Source organism: Protomyctophum parallelum (genome assembly GCF_964188405.1).
Source record: "Protomyctophum parallelum genome assembly, chromosome: 10".
Taxonomy (NCBI): domain Eukaryota; kingdom Metazoa; phylum Chordata; class Actinopteri; order Myctophiformes; family Myctophidae; genus Protomyctophum; species Protomyctophum parallelum.
In genome coordinates, this window is record NC_139704.1 from 28,066,176 (window position 1) to 28,077,714 (window position 11,539).

The 11,539-nt window shown below is 38.6% G+C and overlaps 1 protein-coding gene and 1 long non-coding RNA gene across 2 annotated transcripts in view; both read left to right on the plus strand.

The window, feature by feature from the left end:
- The window catches only part of LOC310866288, a 579,577-nt gene extending 568,735 nt beyond the window's left edge, over positions 1 to 10,842 (plus strand). Inside the window, exon 2 of the long non-coding RNA XR_014569910.1 lies at positions 10,427 to 10,842. This is a non-coding gene — a long non-coding RNA (uncharacterized lncRNA). The remainder of the gene's footprint in view (positions 1 to 10,426) is intronic.
- The window catches only part of LOC310866287 (small ribosomal subunit protein uS5m-like), a 32,432-nt gene extending 21,590 nt beyond the window's left edge, over positions 1 to 10,842 (plus strand). The window contains exons 7-12 of the mRNA XM_083775861.1: positions 6,681 to 6,771; positions 7,249 to 7,295; positions 7,476 to 7,533; positions 8,403 to 8,465; positions 8,657 to 8,793; positions 9,553 to 10,842. Of these exons, the coding sequence (XP_083631987.1) occupies positions 6,681 to 6,771; positions 7,249 to 7,295; positions 7,476 to 7,533; positions 8,403 to 8,465; positions 8,657 to 8,793; positions 9,553 to 9,789 (633 nt within the window). The 3' untranslated portion in view covers positions 9,790 to 10,842. The remainder of the gene's footprint in view (positions 1 to 6,680; positions 6,772 to 7,248; positions 7,296 to 7,475; positions 7,534 to 8,402; positions 8,466 to 8,656; positions 8,794 to 9,552) is intronic.
- Positions 10,843 to 11,539: the final 697 nt, after the last annotated feature.

Genomic DNA, 11,539 nt, shown 5'->3' on the forward strand with positions numbered 1-11,539 from the left:
TTGTAAATGATTACTAAAACCTTTATAACAAATTTACAAATAATTTATAAAGTATTAGTAAGTAGTAAAACTATTCATGAATAAGCCATGTATAATACATCTGTAAATGATTATTAAATCATTTGTAACTGATGTTATATAATATATACAAGCTATTTGTATATTTGGGAAATGTGTTTGTTCATGTTTAACATATACTTTGTAAAACATTCCTAAAATATCTATAAATCCTTAGTACATGTTATTAAGTGGAGGAGACAGTCATACTCGGATACGAGTGACCACCGATGATGATGAAAGTGACGACAGTTCATAATTTACAACTGTCTGTTAATGTTTGTTCATGTTTAACATATGCTTTGTAAAACATTCCTAAAACATATATAAATCCTTAGTACATGTTATTAAGGTCCCTATAGTAAAGTGACGACAGTTCATAATTTACAACTGTCTGTTAATGTTTGTTCATGTTTAACATATGCTTTGTAAAACATTCCTAAAACGTATATAAATCCTTAGTACATGTTATTAAGGTCCCTATAGTAAAGTGACGACAGTTCATAATTTACAACTGTCTGTTAATGTTTGTTCATGTTTAACCCTACATCATTTTATGTTGAAGATGTTGTGTTGCATTGTGGGTAATCCTCAGTACAGAGGAACTCCATACTGAGGGTAAGATGGTCTCCTGTTTGCTCAGGCACAAACAAATTAATTACAAACATCTAAGCTTCATATAAGTGGCCAGATATGCACTCATGTTTACATAGTGTTATTCAGTAACATTCGTTTTTGTATGACATGGTATCATATGACATTGTTTATTTAATTGTTTGAAAAACGGTTAGCATGTTAGCTAGCTGTTAGCACAGCTGTTAGCTGTGCTGTGTAGCCTGTGTTACATGAGAATTCACTGACACTCCATGTAAGTGAATTCTCAAAAACGAATGTTACTGAATAACACTATGTAAACATGAGTGCATATCTGGCCACTTATATGAAGCATAGATGTTTGTAATTAATTTGTTTGTGCCTGAGCAAACAGGAGACCATCTTACCCTCAGTATGGAGTTCCTCTGTACTGAGGATTACCCACAATGCAACACAACATCTTCAACATAAAATTATGTAGGGTTCATAATTTACAACTATCTGTTAATGTTTGTTCATGTTTAACATATGCTTTGTAAAACATTCCTAAAACGTATATAAATCCTTAGTACATGTTATTAAGGTCCCTATAGTAAAGTGACGACAGTTCATAATTTACAACTGTCTGTTAATGTTTGTTCATGTTTAACCCTACATCATTTCATGTTGAAGATGTTGTGTTGCATTGTGGGTAATCCTCAGTACAGAGGAACTCCATACTGAGGGTAAGATGGTCTCCTGTTTGCTCAGGCACAAACAAATTAATTACAAACATCTATGCTTCATATAAGTGGCCAGATATGCACTCATGTTTACATAGTGTTATTCAGTAACATTCGTTTTTGAGAATTCACTTACATGGAGTGTCAGTGAATTCTCATGTAACACAGGCTACACAGCACAGCTAACAGCTGTGCTAACAGCTAGCTAACATGCTAACCGTTTTTCAAACAATTAAATAAACAATGTCATATGATACCATGTCATACAAAAACGAATGTTACTGAATAACACTATGTAAACATGAGTGCATATCTGGCCACTTATATGAAGCTTAGATGTTTGTAATTAATTTGTTTGTGCCTGAGCAAACAGGAGACCATCTTACCCTCAGTATGGAGTTCCTCTGTACTGAGGATTACCCACAATGCAACACAACATCTTCAACATAAAATGATGTAGGGTTAAACATGAACAAACATTAACAGACAGTTGTAAATTATGAACTGTCGTCACTTTACTATAGGGACCTTAATAACATGTACTAAGGATTTATATATGTTTTAGGAATGTTTTACAAAGCATATGTTAAACATGAACAAACATTAACAGACAGTTGTAAATTATGAACTGTCGTCACTTTACTATAGGGACCTTAATAACATGTACTAAGGATTTATATATGTTTTAGGAATGTTTTACAAAGCATATGTTAAACATGAACAAACATTAACAGACAGTTGTAAATGATGAACTGTCGTCACTTTCATCATCATCGGCGGTCACTCGTATCCGAGTATGACTGTCCTCCTCCACTTAATAACATGTACTAAGGATTTATAGATATTTTAGGAATGTTTTACAAAGTATATGTTAAACATGAACAAACACATTTCCCAAATATACAAATAGCTTGTATATATTATATAACATCAGTTACAAATGATTTAATAATCATTTACAGATGTATTATACATGGCTTATTCATGAATAGTTTTACTACTTACTAATACTTTATAAATTATTTGTAAATTTGTTATAAAGGTTTTAGTAATCATTTACAAATGTAAACAAGCAGGTTGTTAATGATTTGTTAATAGTCTACAAACTGCTTATAAACGTTTATAAATGCTTTATCATGGGGTCATTACAAATGATTTAATAATCATTTACAGATGTATATAAATGGCTTATTAATGAATAGTTTACTACTTACTAATACCTTATAAATGATTTGTAACCATAGTTATAACGGTTTTAATAATCATTTACGAATGTCAACAAACAGGTTAATAATGATTTGTTAATAGTCTACAAACTGCTTATAAACGTTTATAAATGCTTTATAACGGGTCATTATTGTAAAGTGCTACCAAACTCTTTTTGACCAAAACTCAAGAATGTGTAAACTAATTACGACAAGATTTCACACATGTCTAATGGGTTAAAAATATATTTTTAACCCATTTCTCTCTCATTAGCAGGCGACACAGCAGCACTATCCCTCTCTCTGTTTCTGGCGCCCCCTACTGGTACAAATAAGTCATATACTCGTGCTCATGTCCACATAGGCACAGGCATAGGCACGGACATTGCTGGTTGTAGGAGTGGTTGCACCACTCAAAAAGAAAGGGAGAAAGAGACAAAAGCAACACATACAATCAGAGGTAGAGGAGGCTAAATCGTCTCAGGAAATTCCTTCAACTCTTGTGTGCGTGGCTGCGTGTGTGCATTGCTTTTGTTTGTAAGTATCTTGGTCCGCCCATGTGTGTGCAGTCTTTATTTCTTGTTTGTGTGTGACACATTGATAGTCTTCCCTAGTTCTCCTGCCTGCTGCATAAATAATAGCAGTGTTACAGGCATTTGGCTATCTGCTTAGTGATTATCGGCTTAGTGATTATAAAGCCCAATTTTATATGTATTGTACACGCACACACCACAGTGTGCTTTTGCTATTTTCTGAAAATTGATAAATAAAATGGTAAATGGTGCATTTATATAGTGCCTTTATCCAAGGCGCTTTACATAGATTCATTCACACACACATTCATACACCGATGGCAGAGGAAACCATGCAAGGTACCAACCTGCTCATTGTGAGCAATTAGGGGTTTAGAGTCTTGCTCCAGGACACTTCGACACTAACTCAGGGGTAGCCCGGGATCGAACTGGGAACCTTGTGGTTCCCATCCAACCTCTCTACTGGCCACTCGACCCCTGATCCACTGTCACCCCTTTTATTGATTCTGTTTTATAATTGATTAAATCAATTAACCCCTACCCTTACACTACATATATTATTATGAGTCTGGACAGACATGGGTATAACATGCAACTGGTTGTTGTATCTGAGATCTCTTCCTTTGTCTAAGGCAAACTGGAGAAGAGTTTTATCACTACCTATATCATGGTAGCGCTTTTTTAACAGCTTGTTTAATGTTCACATGGCACTTGAGTTCCCTCAGGTTCTCCTTGGAGTGCAGGGGTGTGTGTGTGGTCACTGTGGTGTGTGGCCTGTTTGAGGGTGTGGTGGATGGGGGGTGTTGAATGCAGCAAGGCAAAATGTATTTCCACAGCCCCTGACAAAAAAAACTTCATTCATTGAACATGACCCAAATATGTTTTTGTGCATGTGTACTCTTGCGTTGACGTATGCACAGTAGCTAGCATTATTGTATTTGCATGAGGCAGAATTACATCTCAGACACACAGAATGCATGTCTGCACACCAGTAGTGGGGAGGTGCTGACCGCAGGAGATAAAACTTTGACTAAGAAAGGAAAGGGGCCGCACAGCTCGTAGTCACAATGCCATAAAGTTTAAACATTTATTTTTCCAACGTTTCGGCAACAAGGGTATGACACAAAATGGGTAACAACAGATATTTATAAAGATTGGGATCAGGGAGTGTCTTCAATCAGGCCAACACCTAAAGTGGGTAATTGGTTGCTGGCAACAATAACTTTATTTGTGCATCATATATAGAACAATATGCAAAATGCAAAAACGACATAAAAATGCAATGGGTCAGTCAATAGAAAGTATAGAATACAAAAATCGTCTCATAGACAGTATACAACCCAGATCCTATTCCCTGGTTGCATGACCAATAAAAGGAGGGGTAAGTACAGCAGAACATTAAACACCACACATGGCAAGGAGACTAATGTGTGAAGAGTTCCTGTGGACGCAATCTCACACAGAAAAGGACACTCATGGACATTATTTGTTGAAACAAAGGTAAAATGATCCAAAAAAAGGTTTCTCAAAATATTTAGGGCATGGGTTTAAAGTACCCTTTCATATAGGAAACTTATATAAAGGAGTAAAAAGCCATCAACAGATCAGGAGAGGGAAATAAGTCCAGGCCATATAGGCTGCTGGATGTGGAGCTCTACCCACCATCATAGAAAGGGTTTTAGATCAAATTCCATGTTGAGGCCATTGGGGGCTAAAGTATTCAAATAGTGAATCCAAAATTCTTCTCTTTTTAATAAAGCATTATCAAAGTCTCCTCTTCTGTGGACAGGCAACTTCTCTATGCCTAGAAAGCCCCTTAGCAATCCCTGTGTGGGTTTGTGGGTGTGTATGTGTTGATGAAGCCATCCTAACCACAGATTGTTTTAGATTCTACCACTTGCCAAGTGGCTTTGTAGCCACAAGGCCACGGGCAGTAGGCTGCGAAATAGATACTTCCCAGAGACAATCAGGTTTATGAATGAGCAGGGCAGGAAGAACAATATCTTCTGAAACGCTAAGCAGGCACATTGACAGTGCATAGTGTACACAGATGGTTAATATCTAGAAGTAGGAACCATGCACGACAAGTACCTCAAAGGGTGCTACTGTATGAATAATGTACATAATTTTCTGCTGCTTCTTTATTATTTCTTGTTATTGCTGCTACGAAAAAAAGAGAAAAACCTCTTATATACCCGACCCGTATATTAGATAAAATCTTGAATTTTGAAAAATGGAAGGCACCTAATCTGTTAATCTGTGTTTTACGTCTCTGAAGCCTTATGTATATCTCGTTCACATGGTAGCACGTCTTTGTTTGTTAGTGTCTTAGATGTCGGGTTTTTGTCTACTAAGGAGGAGCCCCCACCAAAAGGACATTGTATGTATAGGTGCATCTCAAAACGTGCATTCAAATGTAGTTTTTTGAGATGCACCTGTATAACACCTACATCCTACTCCTGCTGTTCACCTGCAATCAGGCATCACCTCAGCCCATAGGAGTACATGCAGAGTTATATCACCCCCAGCTGCCCAGCTTCCTTCCCCCAGAACATGAGCATGGTTGGCAGGTGCTTTACTAGTTTACTGTGCCACGAGTGCCCTTAATTTAAAACTTAACCGACTACACTACAATTTAACTTGTCATGAACCCGTTAATCCCACCCATTCTCCTCTAAGTGTTGCGTAATTGAATTGTTGTTGTGGAGTCATTTGAAGTAGGCACATTTGGAAGTGTGCGGGTGCACAGTGATGGCGCTGAGAGACATCTCCATCTGTGTTGTTACACGCATGACTATAACAACGCTGTGTGTGTGTGTGTGTGTGTGTGTGTGTGTGTGTGTGTGTGTGTACGCACACACAAACATGTACTGTGTGTGTGCACGCGCACACAAACATGTACTGTGTGTGTGTGTGTGTGTGTGTGTGTGTGTGTGTGTGTGTGTGTGTGTGTACAAACATGTAGTGTGTGTGTGCCATATCTCCTCTCCTCTGTGTTCTGCTCCTGCTGTCTGCTCTCTGCCTGCTTTCACTATTCTCTCAGTTTTGTAACTTTGGTGTATCAACATTGCCCCCTGGTGTTTATACGGCAGTATTGTAGGTTTTCTGCTCTACATGTAGTGACAACTTGAGACAACTTGTTGTGATTTGACACTTTAATACATTTGAATTGAGTCATTAATCAAAAAATCTGGCTGCCTGGTCAGACAGGCAAGGACGAAATGCAGTTGTGACAGAATTAACAAAATTAACATCTATTTATGCAGCTTCTTTAAATGCTGAAATGCCAGCTAATTATAGGTGTTTGACTAGATGACTATGCTCATTAGTTTAATTTTACGGGAAAGGGAGAAAGTATGCTTTGATTGGGGAAAAATCTTTGGAAGAATTTATTTTAATCTTCAAGTCATCTTGAGAGAAATGTCTTATGTTTCTCAACAGAGACCTTGGACTAAGAACAAAGTTTTAGGGAAGCATTATATATATATATATATATATATATATATATATATATATATATACATACACACACACACACACACACATATTTAGTTCCTTTTTTTTTTCAGGTGAAGACTGTGTTCAACATGACAGCCAAGGAGGGCAGGAAGCGGTCCATTAGCTGCCTGGTAGCTGTTGGAAATGGCGCCGGTGCCGCAGGTGAGCCTTTCTTCTGAAATGCATATGTAGCCTACTCCAACTCAGGTCTTTTGAAGTATGAAAAAGCACAGAAAAACAGTACTTGGATTGAAAATGTTTCCAAAAATGGCTCCACAATGATTTCGTGTCAGTGTTGGTATAAACCACACCAATCACAATTCACCACCACAATGCCATTTTGCTCGCCCATACCAGAGGATGTTGACTGGCACTAATGATGCCAGTCAACATAACTGATAGCAAAAAGTGTATCTTGTATCGCACTACACTCATTACCGGTACATGGTATGGTATGTGATGAACAACAACTGGACAATAATTGTGTTCAAAGAAAGGCAAGAGACATAATTGTGTCGTGTTTGCAGCACCCTTTGGTGGACAAATATGTGGACACTGGACAGAGTGATATTGGACAGGCAGCATCATTATAAAAGTTTAGCACTCAACTAACTTCTGCTCATATTTTGACTGGGACAGGCTTTGCGCTGGGAAAGGCAACAGACAGAACGACTGCTCTTAGGAAGGTAAGACACAAAATCCTCCTGAAGCAAACTCTTTACTCTGTATACTCTGTATTTAGATAAACAGCTTCTCTACCAGGTGTTTGATAATGCCCTTGGATTCGTTTGAGTTATACTGCTACTAGTCAAAGTTGTTGGATGTCTTACTGTATGTAATCTGACTTGTGTGATTTCATTGTGCAGGCCAAGAACCGAGCCATGCACTACCTGTACTACATAGAGCGATACAATGACCATACTAGTAAGTTGCTGTTGTGTTTGTGTGATTATGAGAACTAGAATGAGCAAGGATTTGGATATACATGGACTATATAAGCACTTCACTGTTTATGGTTATTTTATGCAGAAGACAATGAGTCAATAAGTCATTATTTTCGGGCTGGGAGACCAGGAAACAAGGGGCATCTGGTTGACTCTCACTCTGATAACAATAACAATATGCTTCCAAAGCCAAGCGGGAGGCATAGCAAATGTTCTGTTCTTTTCTTGTGACATATCATACATATTTGTTTGTATGAGTTGATGTTCCTTTTCACTATCCTACTGCACTCTACTCATTTTGTGTGCATTTATAATTTCCAAACTCTCACTCCCCTATTTCTCTCCAGTCTCCATCCATTTCCTCCCACTGTCCACACATACTACTCCCACGTCCCTCTCTCTCCACCCTGGTACTTCAACGTCCTTGTGGCCAAGGGACTTAAAATGGACTTAAATTAACAAAAGAGAACACCCGTATTGATCAAATGCTCAGATCCTCTCTACTCGCTCATGAAATAGGAAACCGGCCAAAAACGAAAGATAATATGCATAATTTTGTTAATCTGTCCTATTGATGAAGGTATACAACAAAAAAACACTTTATAAGCGTAAGAGAGATCGGCTAGTGCGAATAAGATAAGTGTTGAAAGTTGACGTGGGTCAACAGTAGTAGTAGTAGTAAGGCAGAATTAGTAGAAGGTAACATGTCTATTGTTCTGCACAATGCATTGTATGTCCATGTATAAAATCTGTGGTCTTTATGTAGATGTGATGAGAATATTCCATGCGTGCATTTTGTGAACCGATGAATTTGACCCTATGGCATTGCTGTTGTTTTCTGTCCAACAGTTTATCATGACTTGGACTCCACCTCCAAAAGATCAATTCTCCGCATGAAAAAACAAAGTCAAGGTAGGTGGGTGGGTGGGTGGGTGTGTGTGTGTGTGTGTGTGTGTGTGTGTGTGTGTGTGTGTGTGTGTGTGTGTGTGTGTGTGTGTGTGTGTGTGTGTGTGTGTGTGTGTGTGTGTGTGTGTGTGTGTGTGTGTGTGTGTGTGTGTGTCCTCATTCTCCACCATGCATTCTGAACTCTCTCTTCTCTTCAGGCTATGGCCTCCATTGCCACCGTGCAATCATCACTCTGTGTAAGCTGATAGGGATAAAGGACATGTACTGCAAAGTGGAGGGTTCGATCAATTACCTCAACATTACCAGAGCCCTCTTCTCTGGACTAGCCAATCAGGTGAGGGCACATCACCCATCCATAAGGGAAGAGAATAAGGAATGGGAGATTCAACAATAACAAGCTTAGGTTGATTAGAAAGGTTTTTCCAGTGACTCTTAAGTCTGTTTAAAAGTTCAAGCTTCACTGTCTTGATACATACAGTGTGAGTCACAGTGCATACAATTTGAAGTTTTGCACGAAAAAAGAAGGCCAAAACCTTAGCGTTGGTCAGTTTTGTCAACCTGTGATAAAGAATGCCTTTTGTCTTCCTTAGTAATTTTTTTGCGCGCAAACATTCAATTTGTTTGTGCTCAGGAAATATGTCGGAAAATCGATTTAACTTAAACTACTCCTTTTTTCACCTCTACACCTCTTTGGCGAAAATAGCCTATCTACAAATGTACAATGTGTCGCCACACATCGCTTACAAACAGTACTTGCATTTTAATGCAAGTACTGGTTGTATGTGCCAAGCATCACATACAGTATATATTTTTTAAGTTGAAGGGGCAGGTATTAAAAGTTTTTCTTCTTCCTACTCCTTTTTGCTCTTGGGTGTATTGGATGAAATTAATTATTATCCTTTGATAAGAATTATATTGTACTGTGATACACTACCATGTGCAAAACTAAATAAAATGACTTGCCCAGAATAGTGACACTAGGTCTCATGTCATTAATGTCTACTTTGTTCGCACCTCTCCTTTCTGCATCTTCATTGCTCCTCCGTCCTCTCACTTCCCCTCTGTATTTCCTTGCCCTTTTCTCCTCCACCAGGAGACACACCAGACTTTGGCAGAGAAGAAGCAGCTCCATGTGGTGGAGTTCTGCTCGGAGCGGGGGCCCCTGCCCACAGTGGTGGCGAGCCCGGGGCAGGGGCCGCGGTCCGACCCGGAGGCCGAGGACGAGATCCCCAATACACGTCTTCACTGGGACGATGTACGCAAGGCACAGGGTGGCAAACAGGGTGGAAAACGCTTACTGTGGGCCAGCGTCAAGCGTAACGTCTGGTAGACTGAGACTTAAATATGCAGACTTGGGAATTGAATCCAGGACTGCCAAAACTGGACTATACAGGATTGGGTACTTGGTCTCGGAATGAGTCAGTCACTCTGGCTGGTGCTTTTTGAGCACTTGTGATGCTTGGCTAGAACATGGAACACCCAAGCGAAGTTGCAGCAACAGATAGTTGAATGAAGAGTTATGTCCATTTTAGGCAATACCATTGTCCTATGGTCCTGGCACTTAATTTTGCCCTGTATACTATTATCCCGCTGCCTGCAGCAGAATCCCAGGTGGAACTACAGTATAGAAAAGGGTTGTTTTATAACATTGCTGCCACTGGAAACTGCCTAATGCACACTTTTATGTACAGTCATGGTCATTTGTGTGCAGGAATTTGAACTAAAAGTTCTACAAAAGTCAGTCATATAGCCGCAATTTGCAACTCTAGATTTTTTTATAATTGGATGAATCTCGGGTTTCAATACCCTCCATTGACTCCCCATTCATCCAATTTGCGTTTGCGATCTGCTTGTATTAAACAACGTTAAACTCACCAACATTGCAGCTCTAGCCCAAGCTTGAATTATCCTCTTTCAATCTGCCACGCTTTTGTTTCATAAAAATCCACCATAGACATTCTGTGCAGGTGATTATTTTTCTAGGTGTTGGAGTTTGGAAGCACTCGTTATTATTAACGGGTCGCGCTGCTGCCTACGCAGGACCGTTCAGTGACTTCGATGAGTAGCTCATCGAAAGTAGCTCATAAGTCATAACATGTCTACGATGGATTTTTATGAAACAAAAGCTCGGCAGATTGAAAGAGCATAATTCAAGCTTGGCCTAGAGCTGCAATGTTGGTGAGTTTAACATTGTTAATACAAGCAGATCGCAAACGCAAATTGGGTGAATGGGGAGTCAATGGAGGGTATTGCAATATGCTAGATTCATCCCATTATAAAAAAATCTAGAATTGCACATTTCAGTCATCAGTCTATGCCTACTATATCTTATACTTTTATTTGCAATATAAATGTGTAGAAATAAACTGGTTACCTGTCCTAATCTTTTTTTGTGTAGTGACATTTCTATTCAAATGTTTCTATAATGTGACTCATTGTAAAACTAAATGTAACATAATATGGTCATCGTTGGGTGGAAACCTTAGATCTGCTATTTTCACTGCTTTTTCACACTTGTATGAGGTAGTAGGCCTACATTAATTTACAATAAAAAGTTACAAATATGGAGATGTGAGGTTTCTGCCTGACAATTATGATTTAGTTAGTACCTGGTGGGTATAGTAAGGTTTTGACTGTATACTGTACCATGGTATTTGTCAGGATTTTCTTTTTCATAACATTTTTAGCATTTTTCTTTTGGGGGGGGGGGGGGTATTTATTTGGATTTTTACATAGAAAGTTTAGAGAGACTGGACACCAATAAGGGGCTTATCTGCAAAATGACACTGTTAATAAAGTTTTCAATCAAAGTTGCCCCAAAAAAATCATTTATTTTAATATTATAAAATGACATGTAATTGTGCAGTTTCCATTGTTTTGGATCTGTTAGGTATAGACTAGAGTGAAAACATTTAGATATAGTAGCCTAAAATTCGTCACAGGACAGGTAGGCCATCCGGGTCTCTATAGTTTGCGTCATACACTGGTTTCAGTGGTTTGCATTATTTATTAAACACGAGAGAATATCTGCTCCGGTAAGTAGCCTAAAAAGTCAATAATTCATTAATACTTATCTTTGA